We start from the raw sequence: 18,594 nt of genomic DNA, 5'->3' as shown, positions 1-18,594 counted from the left end.
GGAGCAGCATGCCAGAGCTTCTTGGATATAGAGGTTTTAAAAAAAAAGACCCAAGTCTTCCCAAATTTATCCAGAGGCTTTATGCAATTCCTCAGGAAATGCCAGCAAGACTTTTTGTGGATATGGCCAAGACTATTCAAAAATGAGTAGGGAAAGAAAGGTAAGGAATTAGAAAAGCTAGAACAATTTTGAAAGTGAAAAACTAGGACGCCTGGATGGCTCAGCGGTTGAGCATCTGCCTTCAGCTCAGGTCATGACCTTGGGGTCCTGGGATCAAGTCCCACATCGGGCTCCCTGCATGGAGCTTGCTTCTCTCTCTGCCTATGTCCCTGACTTTCTGTGTCTCTCATGAATAAATAAATAAAATCTTAAAAAAAAAAAAAAAGGAAGAAAGAAAGTGAAAAATTAAGTGGGAGGAATGACTCTGCTCGATTTTAAGATGTTTCCTATAGCTACAGAAATCACGACTGTATGGAATTGCCAGGAAGACAGACATAGAGATCACTGGGACAGAATGAAAAATCCAGAAATACCCCACAAAGTACAAGAAAGACCAAAGTACTTCAGTAGACAAAGGACAACATTCAACCAGCGATGCTGGAGTACCTGCACGCCCAGCAAAAATCTGAAGACACGAGGACTTACATAGAAATCAGCTCAAAACATATCACAGATTGGAATGTAAAAGGTAAAGCTGTAACATGTTTCAAGGGAAAATATCTTTGAGATGTAGCATTAAGGTTAAGGGTTCTTAGAAACCATACAATCCATTAAAAATTAAAAATTAAGAATCAGTAAATAGGACTTGATTAAAAAACTTAAGCTCTCAGAAAGACCCAGTCAGGAGATTGAAAAAAGATCCAGAAACCTGGTACCAACACCTAGCAACTTACACCTGACACCTCTGGTCCTAAAACCCATGCCCCGATGACCTTTCCATCTCATCAACGCTACCCTCTGGGCTCCGGGCACACTCATGACCTCTTCCTGGTTCCTGCTCAAGTGGACAAGCTCGCAGGTCCACGCTTCCATCTGGGCTGTGCTCTCACGGGCCAGCTCCAGAATGCTACTTAGCCTCAGGGCAGAGCCCCCAGAGCCTCCTTCCCGGGACATGGCTCCCACCAGCCCTGTGCAGCCTGGAGCTCTGTGTTTTGTTTTGTTTTAAGATTTTATTTATTTATTCACAAGAGACACAGAGAGAAAGAGAGAGAGGCAGAGACACAGGCGGAAGGAGAAGCAGGCTCCATGTAGGGAGCCCGATGTGGGACTCGATCCCGGGTTTCCAGGATCACACCCCGGGCTGCAGGCGGCGCTAAACCGCTGAGCCACCAGCCACCAGGGCTGCCCAAGCTCTGTGTTTGACGCTGCTGCACTGGCTCATCTCTCAGAACCCCCTGGGGCAGGTGTGCGGCCTCTGCAGACCCGGGCCTTCTGGGCAGTAACTCGGCCTCCGCCCCAGCACTGGCTAGAGAGCATTAACAAAGAGGAGGTACAGATTCAGACATGCTGAACAAACTAATGGAATTCAACTTTCTCAGAAGTTCCAGGCAATTTCAGCTCCATTAAAATGTAAAACTTCCTTCCCCGCTCAAGCCCCCAGGGGCCAGACTTTACCCTAATTTGATTCCATCACTTGTTAGACCCAAGGTGGGTCCCTGGAGAGAGTGTGTCACTTTGCCTCTTAGCCCAAGATTTTCTTTAGAGCACTTGAGCCTGAGAGATTCCGTGTTTTTATCGAGTAACTGAAGCTGGGTGGCTCATGTTAGAGTTACTGATGGGGGAGTGAGGGGAGGCTGTCACTCTGGCTGAAAGGCGCTGCTCCAGCTTGCGGCTCGCGAGGCTTACACCTGCACGCCCTCTCCTCCCCGCCCTCATCACCATCTGCACTGAGAGCCACTGCTTCTCAGGAGAGTCCGCTGCTACCTGCAGGGACAGCTTCGGGCTTCCGCCAATCTCTCTGGTTAACTCTGATCTTTGTAGTTTAAGGCCACTGCTTAGGGTCACCACGTCTCAAGTCACAATCCTGGGTGCAGTGCCATACTGAGGGGGAGGCTGACACCCCAGGCAGTCTCTTCCGAGCGGGCATCTGAAGCCCACAGGCAGAACGAACTGCCACGTGGTGACGGCTTTCCAAACACTGTGTCACCATGTCAGGGCTTTGTTCACAGAGCTGTCGCTGGAGGGCCTGCCTGTGGCCTGTCTCCTCCTGTGTGCTGGGAGCCCCACGGGCAGAGACCTGGTCCACAGTTTAGTGGCTTCCCCAGTGCTTCCCACAGGCCCAGCCCATCCAGAGCAGCCACTCAGTACATGCTTGCAGAGTTGGTGAATGAATGAGGTAGAGAGGGGATGGATGGATGGATGGATGGATGGATGGACAGACGGATAGTACCCACTTGCCCTGTCTCCAAATGGACTGCCTATGAACAGAGACCTTCCTTCCTGCGTGCCTTTGCACACGGTACCTGCCCACCTCCACGTGCTCACCAAAGGGCTCTCGTCTTCTGTGATGGTCTAAGAATTTCTAATGAACTCTCAGCATGGACGCAGCATTCACACCCATTCTACGGACGGATGGAGTGAAGCGGGGTGAAGGGACAGACAGCCAGGTGGCACGCAGGCCGGCCTTGCCCTGGTAGGAGAGGGCCCACCACACCCCCAGATGCAAGCTCACAGCGGGCAGGCGCTCCCCCTCTCCCCCCGGCGTACTTGAGCTCCTTGAGCTCACGGCTGACATCATTCTTCTGCTTGCGAGTGTCGTCCAGGCTGCGCAGAGCTTCAGCCAGCTCGCTCACCGCCCGGTCCCGCTCCCGCCTCAGGTTGTCACAGAGCGTCCTGGTGGGGAAGACGGAGGCCAAGGTCACCGTGAGGGGCAGAGGGCAGAGGACTCACGGCCTGCAGTGGACTGTGGCCCTGGCCCCCAAATACCCCGGTGCCTGCCTGGCCTCCAAATGCACTGAAGGAGTGCTTGGGAGTCCAGAGGTGAGGCCACCCGGGCCAACCCCATCGAGGGACAGAGAAGACACCAAGGGCCAGGAAACGAGACATTTCCACAGTTACTGGGCAATGGGTTCTGAACGTCCAGTGCTCACCCCACTGCTTCGCCCTCAGTGTGCCTCAGTGAATGCCCCACCCCCAGCCCCAGCCCCAGCCCGCCTGGCAGGCCTCTGTATCCCAGCACCTACCACATGCTTCCTATTTACCCACATGCAGGCCTTTTAGAGCTGTCCCCGACCCCACAACTAGACTGAGCCCCCCTACTTGTATAGAAACCATGCCTCATGCATCTCTGCAGCCCTGAGCTCTGGGCAGGTGCAAAGTGCGGGCCTGACAACTCCCCACCGAAGGACCACGTCAGTCATTCACAGAGAAAGTAGGGACAGCTGACCTGGCAGCAGGGGAGCATGTGCCCTGGGCCACCTCCAGAACTGTACCCTGCCACTGGACGGCCCCTAAGGACTGGTCCCCATGTCTGCATGGCCCCTAATCCCCTCCACCCTGAACCCTCACCTCCTGACTAGCCTTGGTAGGGAGCAGTCTCTCCTCCCGACCACCACAAGGGATCTTTCTGAAACTCTCAATGACCAAGTCACCACAAGCACCACCACAGCCCCTCATGGCTCTACCCCAGCCAAGAATCAAGGCTACCCTGCAGGGTGTCCCTTTTGAGGCCCTCACCGCCTGCCATCAGGAACCCCCATCAGCGGCCTCTCCTGTGACTCCCAAGTCCACGCCTGCCCCAGCTGTGCCCCCGTGCCCTGCATGCCCCCATCACAGCTCTGACTGTGACCCTGGGATTCACCATATCATGGCCCTCCCCTGCTGCCCTGTCTGACAAAGCTGCCTGGGGTCCCCACAGTGCTGGGCGGCCCCGCCCGGGAGACTTGGAGGCTGTTTCTCTCCCAGGGTCTCCTTGTCCGAGGGACCTAAGATCCTGGCACACAGTAGTGCCCAGAGAATACCAACTGAAAGAACACATTTTTGACATGTCCGTTTCATCAGAGGTCCCCCTAAGGAAAAAAAACCCGTCTTTGTGCCTCCCCATGGCAGGGAGAGGGTCTCATCCAGACACGGTGCACACGCAGACACGTAGGTTGAAATAAAATGGGAAGCAGAGACATAGTGGACACTTCGAACGCTATGAAGCAAGGCTGGGCCATCACCCCAGGTGAGAAGAGAGGAACAGAAACCACTCTCACCTCACCTGGACACGTGGCAAGTGATTCTGACCCTCCCCACAGACCCAGTGCGTCATGGGGAGACTGGAGCCCGCTCCAGGCCAGGGGTTCCCTGTACCGGATACTATCCCGTTCTGCCACGATCTTGTCCCGCTCCTGGAAGGCCCAGTCCCGCCGGCACTTGGCCACATCCGCCTCCTGGAGGGCTTCCTTCAGCTCCTGGCACAGAGCCTTGCACTGCTTTCGAAGGAGATCAGCCTCCTTGTTGGCTCTCCCGGCATCCATTGTCACCGTGTCTTTGATCTGCTGGGATCAAGGGGTGAGCAGAGGGGTGGTTACTGAGCCTCCTGGCCCAGAAGTGCCCTCTAGCTGGTGTAGGGGCTGAACCCTCAGGAGCTGGATGGAAGGAAACATAGGATCCTAGCCTGAGCTCATCCCAACACACCCCTGCTGCACCTGCACCACGCCCCCCCCCCCCCCCCCCCCCCCCGTGACTACATGTCCCACAGCCACACTCAAGAAACCTAGCAACCGTGGCCCACAGAGCCTGGACCAGAACCCAGCCCCTCCTCAGCCTCCATCTCAGTGGCCCAGGTGGCCTACCTCCCCCGGAGGGCTTGTTCCAGGCTCCTCCCTGCCACTGCATGGCTCATACCTTTGACAACCCACCTTGTCTCTCTACAGAGCTCTCCCGTCAAAACATAACGAGGCAACCCTGAATGCAGTGAAAGGTGCAAACGTCAATCATGATTATTCCCAACCCCCTGTGTCGGCAATACTCATTTTTGTGCTCTAGCATATGGAGTTATAGTTTTAAGATTTTATTTATTTATTTGAGAGAGAGAGAGCGTGAGAGAGAGCACAGCAGAGGGGAGGGGTGGGGGGAAAGGGAGGAGCAGACACCTCACTGAGCAGGGCCCCAAGTGGGGCTCGATCGCAGGACCCTGGGACTATGACCTGAGCCGGAGGCAGATGACTACCCAACTGAGCCACCCAGGTGCCCCAGAGTTATTTTTAAATCTGAAAATACCCCAGTGTTTTTGCTGGAGAAGTCCTGTGTGTCTCAGTTTGTTTAAAAAAGCTGAAATCTGAAGCAGTTGCACCTTGACACCTCCCCAAAGCATTACATGCTCTGCTACTGTTTTGAATCAAAGTCTTGGAAGCACTTGTAGAAAAAGCTCCCTCTGCACCCCGATAATCCTTAGACGACACGGGGGGGAAATGACAGAGTGAGTGTCTACCGCAGGGGGAATTCCCGCCGCAGCTCAAAGGCTTTCAGAAACAAAACACAGACAGGACACAAGAGGGGCAGGTGGCGCTGCATCTGCGCCAGGAATCCCCACCTCTGAGCAGCAGGGGCAAGGAAGACAAACAGGCCTCTGCTGAACCACGGCTCGCCGTCCACGCGGAGCTGGACATGCTACCTCGGCTAAGACACGTTCGAAAAGACCTCAAAGGTTCAGCCAAGACAGGAGGATGAGACAGAGGAAAACACACAGGGTCAGCTCACAGGCCCCGCTCATCTCTCAAGTACAGAGTCAAGACTAAAGTCTGCACAGAAAGTATACCTTGGCTCACACCTCACATTTTCCGAGATCAATTCCAATAATTTCCGTTTTGATTTTTTCCCACTTTCATGCCGTGGGGAGGATCTGTTTACTTTGCTATTTTTTAAAGACCAATTACTACTGTTAAACGCATCAAGGACTTATTATAATAAGGAATAGGTTTAATGATAGCATTTATTTAAAGTTACATTTTACTTGATGTTTAATATATTAATATAGTTTTACATTTGAACTGTGTTACTGGGGACGCCTGGGTGGCTCAGGGGTTGAGCGTCTGCCTTTGGCTCAGGGTGTGACCCTGGGGTCCCAGAATCGAGTCCCACATCGGGCTCCCTGCATGGAGCCTGCTTCTCCCTCTGCCTGTCTGTCTGTCTCTCTCTCTCTCTCATGAATAAATAAGTAAAATCTTTAAAAACAAAACAAAACACTGTAGTACATGTGGTTTCACTGCAAGGCCTTTCCACTTTGCCCTGGACAACTGTCTCCAGATGAGGACCGGGAGACACGACAGGCCAGCACTGACGGCTGGGCAGCTCCTACCCTCTCCCCCCGCGGTTAGGTCTGCAAAATGAATTCACTCTAGGAACACTGCTTCCATATGAGGAACATGAGAAGTACGAGACCTCGTTGTACCCACAGGGGAGAAGAACGGTGAGGTATCTGAAAGGTCCCTCGGTGTGATCCTGTGCTAACACTGACGAGGATGCTTGGGGCCCAGGAAGCACCAGGCCCCCCCAGGCCCTCTACACTGTGCTTTCTCCCAGCCACTGGTCTTCACCTGCAAGGGCACCACCCGAGACCTCCTTCTGGCCCTGGGTGACCTGGGGCCACTGGCTCGGGACAAGAGGGACTGGTTTTCCCGAGTCACTCACTCGGCCCAGGCACAAAGCCCACAAGCCAGACCCCGCGGAGGCACGCGGGGGTGCTGGGAGAGGAAGGTGCTCCTGAGCGACCCGTGGCTCCCACCTGGGCGGGGGTTCATAGCCTCCGAGCTCTCAGAAGGCTGTCCTTCGCCCCGACAGCACCTCCTCCCTCACACGGCTCCACTCTGGCCCCCGGGCCCGAGCTCAGCGCCACCGACCACACAGGACATCAGAGCCGCAGCTGCCTCAGGGGCGGCAGGAAGGCGAGGACGGGGGGAGCTCCCCACTGAGCGAGCACACTGGCCTTCCTACGGGCAGACGGGAGCTCGGGCTCTTGTCACCTGGCGGGCCCTGGCTCCCCAGCAGTGGAGACCAGCCGGCCGGGCAGTTCCTGCGCCCAGGGGCCGCGGCGGTGGCCTGCAACGGAGCTCCCGTGGACGTGCCCGTGCAGGGGGGGGACGCGGGGAGAGGGCACAGCCAGGCCGGGCCAGGACGCAGATGGGCCCCCGAAGCCCTCTTCGCCACAGAGCACTCCAGAGAAGAGGGCAGTGAGAGGGGAGAGAGAGGGGACCACAGGGGAGGGGAGGGGGCAGAGAACAGAGTCTGTGGGAAGAAAGGGCACCACCTCCTCCGCTGAGCGCAATGAGCAGAGTCCTGCGATCAGGGAGGCAGCGGGCCCCAGGCCAGCCTCCACGGACCCCAGCACGGGTCGGGCCTGGGAGGGAAGGCGCTCCCACCACACCTCAGGGCCAGAGGCCAAGGCCACGACTGGCCTCCTCCGGCAGGTGTGCTCTGAGTGGCCAAACTCAGCCGCAGGAGCCGAGGGTTCCAGCTCTGGAAGGCGCTGGGTGGGAGCGGGGCTTCTCCTCTCCAGCCTGCTGACTCGGAACAGTGCCTAGAAGAGATTCCTGCCTCAGCTGACAGGCACGCTTGACACCCAGCCAATGCCCCCTGCGAAGGCCCAGGAGCCAGGACACTGAGTGCTAGGGCAGGGGAGCGGGGTCGACAGACTGAGGGAAGCCAGTCAACCCCGGAACCAGGGCGCTGCAGTCCGACCCCCTCTCGGCGGGTCACATGTTCTCCTGGACGGTTCCCTTTAGCAACTGACTCAAAGTTTGCTTCTTCACCGTTTTGTTTTCTTATTTAGTAGCAACATTTTCCCCAATAATTCAGATACCAGCATTGTGAAAATGAGGGGATGGTTTCTCTAGGACAATGACCAAGTTCTAGTCCACGACCTTTGCTTATTAAAACCTCCCTCATCGTGCCCTTACAAAGGTTTCATCAAAGCAGGTAGTCCTTTTCATGAGGCTTTCGCCTTCGAGGTCTGGAGAAGTCTCACTCCCATCCGTCGTATGAAATCGCTCTTATTTGGCCCACTTTTGCCTATAAAAACAACGTCCTAGGGTTCACACAGGTCCTAACAGGGCAGGAGGATCAGGATGATGGGCGTGATGATCTTAATGACAAAGTAAACAACTACCCTGTGAGGCACTGCTCTCATGTACATTTTGTAGAGGAAACTGAGGCCCAGAGAGGCCAGAGGACCCGTGACTGAGGAGTGCATCTCCTCCAGGACGAGCCCTTGCCCCTTGCATGCCCACGGCCCCCTGCACCACCAGGACATCTCTGCATCCCTATCTGCAGAGAGACTCAGAGTCCCGGCCACCCCTCGGGTGCCAGCCCTGCCCGTGCTCCATCTGGAGGGCTCTGGCCACAACCATGTAACGCACGCTGCCCCCACCTACCTGTCTGACCATTAACACCTTGCTTTTTGCTCCTCACAGACCAGTCTCGAAGGCTACATCCTGACCTGCAGAGCAGGAGAATGGAGGGGCAGGAGCAGAGGACTCTTTCAGTGGGAAAAAGTCAGCCGTGATCAGTTCAGCAGTTCTAAGCGAAGCCACACACAACAGAACGGGAAGGGAACCTCAAACAGCAAATCCACGAGCTCACACGAGCCCCAGCAGGGCTCACCTGGACTTACAGGGAAACCGTGTCAGCAACGAGGTCAAGGTGGCTCAGGCAAGAAAGATGGAGAGACCCCCTGCTGATCACCCAGGAGTCCAGCTCAGTGGCCCGATTCTGGTACTACTCTAGCCCAGCCCCTGACACTGGAGGCATGTCCCCCAGGGAGCAAGGCCTAAAGCCCCTTGGGCTCAGCCTGGCACAGCTTCCCCCCAGCAGGACTTCAGATCTTTAAGGAGCAGACTCCTCAGATGTTTGGGGGCCAGGAAAGGGGAAAAGGAAAGAAATCTGAGGGGTCTCTTCTGGATTCAGAAGGCCAAAGGTATCAATGGCTTTGGGTACTTGGCCTTGGGATCTTACCAATGGACAAGTCTTTGAGACATGCAGTGACCGCCAACACCAGGCTGACCTACGCGCCCTCGACCACCACCTGGGGTGTGAGAGCGTCTGTGCACGGAGCACACACGTCTGTGTGTATCACCTGACTTACTTGCACCACTGTAAGCTCCAAGGCCCGGACCACAGCCAGACATCCCTTTGCATGCCCTGCAGCCCAGGCTGGAGCTGGGCCCCAGGTGTGAGCTCAGCAGCCTCCCAGGCGACATCCCATAACCTAGCCAGCCTGCAGCCCTAACAGGAGAAGCCCTTTGCTCTGACTCAGGAAGAGGCCACCAGTGCGGGACACGGTGGCCACCCCAGCCCCACTCTCGCGTCGTTTTCTCAGAGGCTGGGAGGCCAGCTGCCCACTGCTCACCTGCCGCAGCGCCTCCATCTCCTCGCTGGCGGCCTTCTTCTCAGACGTGCTGCTCTTGAGCTTGGACTCGGCCAGCTCCACCTCAGTCTGCAGCTTATCCAGCTCGGAGATGACCTGGTCACGCTCACTCATGATGAGCTTGTACTCGCTGTACACTGCGTCCCGCTCCTCCTTGTACTTCTCTGACTCTTTGGCCATTTTTGCCTGCATGGTCCTCAGCTCAGTCATCTCCGACTGCAGCAGCTCCATCTCCCACTGCAGGTCCTTGTTCTGGGCTGTGGCCTTGTTCAGCTCATGGTGGATCGCCTCAAACCTGGGGGAGAGAGGCAGCTGGGGCACGGGGGCGGGGACCTGCCCAGCAGCTCCGCTGTCCTGGACAGTCAAGCATGAAGTTTCGAGTGAGGTCATCCACACCGCTCAGAGAGGAAAGTCACCGAGTGCCAGTGCCCCCGGACCTGGAATTTTTCTCAGCCTTCCACCAACACCAGAAGTTGATCTGAGGACTTCATGCCCTCGGCTCTACTAGAAATAACAGTGTATTTCTCCCATAGCCAAGTAACATTGTTTTTTAAGAATAAAAAGAAAACAATGCTAGAAACACAGCATATGAAAGGTAAGACTGGCCTTAATGATCATTTAGTCTGACCACCTCATTTTCCAGATACAGACGATAAGGCCTGGTGTGGGTGACTGGTGCAAGACGACAGCTCGGTCCCTCCAGGCCAGGAGGCACCTTCCATCGAAACAACCCTGCGAGCCAGAACCCACAGCTCTCCAGCAGCACTTCTCAAAGCATGTTCTTTAGAATACCAATTCTTCATGGAACTCCATTAAAAAAAAGTGTGTTCTCTAATGGCTTACATTGGGAAACACTGTCCCGTCCTGGAGCAGCTAGTGCAGGGTACCAGAGTGAAGGCTCTGAGAAGTCCTGCAATGTAGACTCCTGTCTGAGTGTAATTCAGCAATTCCTAATCCTTTCTATCTCCAGAGAACACCTTGCATGGGATGCCAATGAATGCTCCAGGGAACTGGTGTTCCATAGGAACACACGTTACAAAATGCTGTTTGAGGGCAGGTGTATATATAGAAAGAGATACATACAGATATACAGAGATACATGTACACGCACACACACACAGATTATATATACATTTTTAAAAATGAAATTTTAGAAGAAACAATGCTGAGGGCAATTAATTCTATTTGCTGGGTGGGTAGGTGACACAGAGGGAAGAGGCTTGTGGGGAGACCTAAGAAATAGGATGGTCAGAACACCCAGAGCTATTTGGATGGGAGGAAGGAACACAATTCCCAAGCCACATGGAGTGCCAACAAAATGTTCCCCAAATACCCCAAAAATATTTTTTGAATAAAAAGGCAGGGGAAAAAAAAAAGGCAGAGTCACTAGAGCCCCCCCTCCCTTTTTTTTTTTTTGTTTTGTTTTACCCCCTGCAAGTGGCTGGGAGCCTGGCTGCCAGCAATAAGCCCATAAAGGAGAGTGGGCCTGCGGCAAAGGAAGCCCGTGTGGCCCTCTGGCCATTCCCCGCACACGGGGGGACGGGCAGGGCGGCTCTCACCTCCGCAGGGAGAGGGCACACTGGTGCTGCAGCTGGATGGCCGTGTCCCTCTGCTGCGTCAGCATCTCCGTCTGCTTCAACAGACGCTGGTTCTCTTCCTCCAGCTGCTCCAGGCGGCTCAGGTCGGAGTTGTGGATGGCGACTTTCTCGCTGTACCTCTTCCGCAGGGCATCGTAGTCCTTCTTGACCACCTCCAGCTTGTCCATGGCCGTGTCATACAGCTTATTGAGAATCTCTGATGACCCGTTGAGCTTCAACACCTGGGGACCAGAGAGTCACACTTACCAAGGGCCTGAGGACAGGAGGTGGGACAGACTCCCACCACTCTCCGTCTGTCTGTCTATCTGTCTGCAAGTAGTACTGGTGACCGAGGAGGGAGATTAGGAATCCTAAAGTCTGATTCCACAGGCCCTGCACTCACACTGGTCAATTTCCTCATCCACAAATGTTTCTTAAGTGTGTAGAATGGAACCCCCGAAGTAGACTGGGGACTTCTATCCTAAGAGGCCTGCTGGCAAGTTGACCCTTGGCTGGCATCTGGGAACCTGATGGGCTCCTTGCTTTCTTCCGGGAGTCCAGAATCCCAGTACATGCAGGGCAGAGGGTTCCTGGGAGGCAGGACCCCAGTAAATTCCTTGGGCAGGCAGTAGGTCACAATTCGTGTGACTCTACAGGGGAAGCCTCCTGGAAATCAGCACCTGATTTCCTCTGGACTTTGCCCCATGTGCCTCTTCCTTTGGTTGATTTTGCTTCGTGTGTTTTCACTGAAATAAATTTTAGCTCTGAGTATGATTACATGTTGAGTTTTGTGAGTCATCCTAGCAAATCACCAAACCTGGGGGAGGTGCTAAAGACCCCTCAACACAGGTATCTAATATATTCTAGGCACTGATGATGCTGGACAGGACACATAAAGACTGTGGCTTGTGGATCTTTATCCTCCTGGGAGGATATAAACAGACAGGTAAGTAGAGAGACAGAGAGAGAGAGAGAGAGTTAAAAATAATAAATAAAATAAGTTCAAAGTATAATAAGGGCTACTGAGAAAAGATAGAGGGGCTAATGCTTAAGGAGGCTTCTCTGAGAAAGTGACTCCTGAGTCTAGATGCAAATGAAGAGCAGCAGTTAGAGCACACAGGGACAAACAAGTGCAAAGGCCCTGAGGCAGGAACCCCCACACACATTCTAGGCACAAAGAGAAGGGAAGGGCAGGGCTCCAGTCAGAGCCCAATGAACAAGAAGTGGATTCAAACTGAGGCTGCAGACGTGGGCACAGCTTCAAGGCTCATAGCAAACAAAAGCTGTATCCAGAGTAAGATGGGAACCATGGGAGGATTTTAAGTAAAACAGTATCCTACTGAAAATTACAGATACTCAAGTTCATTCAAGGTGCTGGTTTAAAGAATAAAAACCCGGGATCCCTGGGTGGCGCAGCGGTTTAGCGCCTGCCTTTGGCCCAGGGTGTGATCCTGGAGACCAGGGATCGAATCCCACGTCGGGCTCCCGGTGCATGGAGCCTGCTTCTCCCTCTGCTTATGTCTCTGCCTCTCTCTCTCTCTCTCTCTCTCTCTCTCTCTCTCTCTGTGTGTGTCTATCATAAATAAATAAAAATTAAAAAAAAAATAAAGAATAAAAACCCAGATGAGTTCATCGATTGCCAGGGGCCTGCTGACTTCTGCTAAGCACCTCAGGGGATCTGAGCCCTTGGGTGGGCACTCCACATCTCTGAGTTTCGGTTTCCTTATTCCTCAAATGATAGGACTCAACCAGAAAAGCCTGCTTGACCGTTCCAAATGCAACAGGCCGGGAATTATCTGCATATTCAGCACAGACCCTGAGTTATCAGATTTCTACAGTCTCAAGAACCAGAATCTGGGACTACCGAATACTCCCTCGGAAGCGAGGGTTCGCCCTCAGTAAATACGATGAACAAGTCAGAGCTAAAATCAAAATCATGGAGACAAGGAGAAGGAGCCTATTCCTCTAGGACATGTAAGCACATGTAAGTCCAGGATGGCAGACTGCTGGGGAGGCAGGGCACCCTGGAAATCGGCTCGGTCAGGGTGGCCAGTCTTTTCCCCTTTGTCTTATTTCTTCTCTTTCTTTTCTTTCTTTTTCTTTCTTTCTTTCTTTCTTTCTTTCTTTCTCTTTCTTTCCTTCCTTCCTTCCTTCCTTCCTTCCTTCCTTCCTTCCTTCTCTTTTAAAGCAAAACTCTTTCCTTCAAAGGAAATCTTACAAGACAAGGGTACTGAAATCCAAACTCATTTTAAAAGACAGTACATGGGGACACCTGGGTGGCTCAGTGGTTAAACATCTGCCTTTGGCTCAGGGCGTGATCCTGGGGTCCTGGGATCGAGTCCTGCATCCACATCGAGCTCCCTGCAGGGAGCCTGCTTCTCCCTCTGCCTCTGTGTCTCTCATGAATAAATAAATAAATCTTAAATAAATAACCAAACAAACAGTACATGGGTTCCTTGGGCAGTTAAAATCTTCATTGTTGGGACACTTGGGTGGCTCAGCAGTTGAGCCTCTGCCTCTAGGTCAGGGCATGATCCCCAGTCAAGTCCCACATCAGGCTCCCTAAAGGGAACCTGCCTCTCCCTCTGCCTGTGTCTCTGCCTCTCTCTCTGTGTCTCTCATGAATAAATAAAATCTTTAAAAAATAAAATAAAATAAAACCTTGTTTGGTAAAAATACTTCACTGTGGCAGATCAGAGCTGCAAACATAGAAATCCCTCAGAAAACAACCACTAAGCCCATTCTATCATCTTATGTCTTTTTCTGAAAACAAAAACAAAAACAAAATAGAATATCTTCTAAACCTACAGAAAAAGCAGCACATACAATGTAATTTGCCACCTAGTTCTAATCCTGATATCTTGTCAGTCACATGTCTCAAATTGCTCTCCAAAGAAATAAAACATCACAGGTGTTGCTAAGTCCCCTGCTGCATTCTTGTATCTAGCACCCCTCTCTTGCCCTCCAGAATGAATCGTTCCCCTAAATTTGCTGCCACCCATCTCCATGCACAACATTTTATACTACCTATGTATTCATGAAATTTTTTTTTCTTTTTATTTTAAAGACTCTATCCATTTATTCATCAGAGACACAGAGAGAGAGGCAGAGACACAGGCAGAGGGAGAAGCAGGCTCCATGCAGGGAGCCCCATGCAGGACTCGATCCTAGGACCCCAGGACCACACCCTGGGCCAAAGGCAGGTGCTAAACTGCTGAACCACCCAGGGATCCTTCATGAAAATTCCTAATGCTTCTTACTAGAGGTGCTCCTGTTGATTCCATGTTGCTCTGGAGACCCAGGGAAGGGATGCCAGGTAGTACTTCACTGCATGAGCACATCACATGTTCTTTTTCCATTTGATGGACACGTCCATGGTCTCCGTAACGGTCTCCGTAACGGTCTCCACCATTTTTTACATTTTGAAGTGTCCATTACAGTCGTGTTTCGTACATTGACACTGTCGTGTGATCCACCTCCAGAACTTTTTCATCTTGCAAAACTGAAACTCGGTCCCCATCAAACAACTCCCAGTTCCCCCCTCCCTCAGCCCTGGCACCCACCCTCCTGCACTTTCTGTTTCTATGAGTCTGAAGACTCTAAGTGCCTCAAACAAACAGAATCGTACACTATTTCTCTTTCTGTGACTTATTTCCTTTAGGACAATGTCCTCAAGGGTCACCCACGCTGTAGCATGTGACAGTATTTCTTTTTATTTTATTTTATTTTATTTTATTTTTTAGTATTTCTTTTTAAAAATGAATAATATTTCAGTGTACATATGTACTGTGCTTTGTTTATCCATTTATTTGTCAAAGGATGTGAGTTGTTTCTACCTCTTGGCTGTGGTGAAAGTCAGATTTTTTTGACAGTATTGCCAAACTCACAGACAAATAAGGGCTCTTTTAACTTGCATTCCCAATTACTAAAAAGATAGAGCAATTCTCCTTATGTCTCCTATTCACTGATTTTATACATTTTCTCTTCTATAAATTGTCTTGTCATATCCTTTGATTTGCCTTCCCCTCTCCTTCACCTGCTCCTTTCTCTCTTCCTTTCTTTCTAGAAGGCTTATTTGTAAATTCCAGGTACTGAGGCATCTGGGTGCTTTAGTCTTGGTGTGGAGTCTGCTTGGGACCTTCTCCCCCTCTCCTTCTGCCCCCCACCCCGTGTGCATATGCATGCTCTCTTTCAAATAAATAAATTTAATTTATTTAAATGAGAGAGAGAGAGAGAGCACATGCGCAAGCACACGCAAGGAGGGGCAGAGGGAGAAGCGGGCTCCCCACTGAGCAGGGAGCCTGGTGTGGGGCTCAATCCCAGGACCCAGAGATCACGATCTGAACTGAAGGCAGACATTTAACTGACTGAGCCACCCAGGGGCCCCAATAAAAAAAATCTTTTAAAAATTAATTAATTAACAATTAATTCTAGGTACTAATCCTTTCCCAGCTGTATATATTACAAAAGCTTCTCCCAATCTGAGTCTTATGTTATACCAAGTTTCCCATTTTGATACAGTAAAATCTATCAATCATTGCCTTTTTGGTTTGGGCTTTGGTTGTTTTATTTGAGAAGCTCCTTCCTACCTTGAGATCATGAAGATACTCATATTATTTTTTCTAAAAAATTTCAGTTTTACTTTTCACATTAAATCTTTAAACTACTTGGAATATCTTTTCTGTGAGATGGGGACATACATTATTGTTTTCCATAAATCACTGAATGAAAAGTGAGTCCCAGTCCAGAATAAACAGGACAGCTGAACGTCTCCAGGTGCAGACAGTGAAGGCTGGAGGACACCAAGCACGTCATCCTCTGTAGTGCCCATGACACAGAGGAGCATCCCACAGGGACTCATGTCCACAGGTGCCCAGGACACAAAGAGCAAATGGAGAGTTCTCTTGTCTTCTGGGTCAATCAGTATAGCTCCACCTGTGTCTGGAAAAGGTCCAGCTTCTAGACTGGGCTGCCCTAACTTGTGGACATACCTCAAACATTACAATTAAAAATTGCTTCAAGGGACACCTGGGTGGCTCAGTCTGATAAGTGTCTGCCTTTGGCTCAGGTCATGATCTCAGGGTCCTGGGATCCAGTCCCACATTGGGCTCTGTGCTCAGTGGTGAGTCTGCTTCTCCCTCTGTTCCTGCCCACCCCACACTGGCTCATGTTTACACACTCTCTCTCCCTTAAATAACTAAATAAATAAAATATTTTTAAAAAAAATAAAAAAATGACACCTAGGTGGCTCACTGCTTGAGCATCTGCCTTCCACTCAGGGTGTGATCCTGGGGTCCTGGGATCAAGTCCCGCATCAGGCTCCCCGCAGGGAGCCTGCTTCTATGTCTCTGCCTCTCTCTGTCTCTCATGCATAAATAAATCAAATATTAAAAATAAATACATAATAATTAAATAAATAAGTCACTTCAAATGTCTGACACTCTAATCATCCCCTAAGCCAGGTGAGAACCAACCCCACTGGCTCCAAAGGCATAGACTGGTTTCTGCAAAGGCCTTGCTGTCGTTCTCAGACTCGCCCGCTAGGTGGCAGCCCTGGGTAGATCGGCCGAGGCTCTCCTGCAGTTGCCACATCTGAGCTTCATCAAGAAACAAACTAGTTCTAATCGCAGCCTTGACACAGCACAAAGCCCTCACCTTGGGCCTTGCTATCTTCACAAGTCCACAACAGACTCTGGGGTCTACACCATGGCTTGACCTTTCTTCCCTGGGAAACAGTCCCCCAAATGCTCCAACCGTGAGGAGCTTGGATTGGAGCCTGCCTGACAATCCAGGGCCGTGAACTGGATGCCAGGATGGTCACAAGATCCGGGGAGACAGCGTTAGGGAGAACCCTAGCGCAGACCCAGAAATCCCTTCTGATGCTCACAGTCCAGCTCTGATCACGTGGTGGGACCTGGGACCCTCAGGCTCACAGCCTGTGTTGTTCTGGCCACGGCCCTACCCCCAGGTGAACACTCGCAGGACCAGGTCTTGCCTATTTCGACTAAAATTCGCCTTCCTCAACTCCTACCCTCTTGTTCCCATTCTAGCCCTAGTCACGTAGAAGGATCCCTTTCCACAGGACAGCATCCAGACACTCAAAGAGGCTCACGGGCCCCCAAACACTTCTCAACTTTCCTCTACAAGCAGGGCTCAGAATCATGCCTGGGTCAATGTGATCACAGCCTCTGAAGAAGTTTGGAAAAATCATGGTCATAGTTAACTCCGGAGAATTGAAATCTATCCTATTTAGTATAGAATTTTTCCTTTCTATAATCAGATGATTATAGTCTTATTAGATAGTTCATCCTTTGTGCACACATGTGCACACACATGCAAATGTTTAGCTTTCCAGCAAGGCAAGTGGAATTCCAAGTGAGAGAGAGTATCTAATTCGGCCCAGAATTCTCAAGAGACAGGCAGCAAACAACTCATCTGAGGCAGGCATGGAAGTCTTTAGAGATGACTCCCCTCAGCTTGTGAGGACGGGGAGGAAGTGGCCCCCCAGGGAGGGCTTGGGGGGGCCCACATTGAGGGTCTGGTTCCACCCACACAGGAGGGGGGCCGCTGAGCCGAGGGATGCCACAAGAGAATGGCCCCCATCTCTACACTGGTAAGAAACACTCGTCCCTCTGGGCTTCAATAAGGAAACGAAGAAACTCCTTTCCTGGGATATCTGAGAAAATAAGTCAACTTTTAGGAATCACCAAAAGCTGAGGTGGGAGTGGGTTACTTTACTGTTTGCAGGATTTTTTTCTTTTTTAACTAAAGAACATGCATCACAGTAGTAAAGAAAGAAGATCCTCTATGTTGCTCCCCCAACCAAGGCTTGGCAGTGTCTGCCCAGGCTCTCCTGGGCATTTCAGAAGCAACAGAGAAGAATCCAGACGGCACATTCTGAGGGGCCTGGAGATGGAGCTGCCAGGCTGCAAACCTCCCCCACCACAAATGCATGCAAACACACGTATGCACACTGGCAAAGCTGGGGAGAGGGCCCAGGCCCCAAGCCCCAGACCTGTGGCACCCCTCCCGGCTAGGGGTGCCTCATTTCCTCAGAGATAAATCATGCGGAGGGCTGCGGAGCCCCACAAATCTCTCAAGCAAACACGCAAGTCAAACAGCACCATTTACCCCGCAAGGGCCTCTCCAAGTTAACAAGGCATGGGAGGAGCCAGGCAACAAAACCAGCCTTGTCCAGGGAGGTCAACCTTTGCCCTGGGGCCCCGTGGGGAGGAAACCTGTGGCCACCCCCATGTCCCCTGCTTCCTCTCCTGCTGGCCCACCCAGGAATGAGCTTCCCACAGCCCAGTGGTGGCCCAGGCAGCTCAGAGGTGCACCTTTACCCACCCCCACCCCCACCCCCCCCGCAGTGGCCAGCCTCCTGTCCTCGTGTGGTCCTAAGGTGGCACTTGCCAAGGGACACGGGTCCAGCTGAAGAGAACTGAGGAACCTCATTGGCCACCCTTAACAAACTAGCCTCCAAGGGTCACAGCTGTAGGAAAGGACAGGAGAACGAGGCACGAGGCACAGGCTGGAGGGGAGGGCGAGTCACCTTCCCATGTCATCTGTGGGGAGAACAGGAAAAGGGGGGGAAGGGAGAGAGCAATCTCAGTCCCGATGTTTGTTTGAGCTGTGAAAGTCCTCAGGAAAGAGAGAACTGGGAGCCCATGA

At 52.0% G+C, this 18,594-nt stretch overlaps 1 protein-coding gene across 6 annotated transcripts in view; it reads right to left on the bottom strand.

Annotated features, from left to right (window-relative positions):
* Positions 1-18,594, bottom strand: part of DLG5 (discs large MAGUK scaffold protein 5) — a 119,550-nt gene that overhangs the window by 34,570 nt on the left and 66,386 nt on the right. For 3 of the 6 annotated variants that reach the window (XM_041748638.1, XM_041748636.1, XM_041748634.1), the window contains 4 exons: positions 10,906-11,165; positions 9,329-9,641; positions 4,294-4,481; positions 2,707-2,832 (listed from right to left, as the gene is read on the bottom strand). In XM_041748638.1, coding sequence (XP_041604572.1) covers positions 2,707-2,832; positions 4,294-4,481; positions 9,329-9,641; positions 10,906-11,165 — 887 coding nt within the window. Of the gene's footprint in view, positions 1-2,706; positions 2,833-4,293; positions 4,482-7,231; positions 7,502-7,880; positions 7,993-8,354; positions 8,373-9,328; positions 9,642-10,905; positions 11,166-18,594 lie in introns of those variants that run through there. The other 3 variants (XM_041748635.1, XM_041748637.1, XM_041748639.1) reach the window with 2 other exon arrangements.

Source organism: Vulpes lagopus, chromosome 3 (assembly GCF_018345385.1).
Source record: "Vulpes lagopus strain Blue_001 chromosome 3, ASM1834538v1, whole genome shotgun sequence".
NCBI lineage: Eukaryota > Metazoa > Chordata > Mammalia > Carnivora > Canidae > Vulpes > Vulpes lagopus.
The sequence above is the reverse complement of the archived record's forward strand: the minus strand, read 5'-3'. Positions and strand labels throughout refer to the sequence as shown.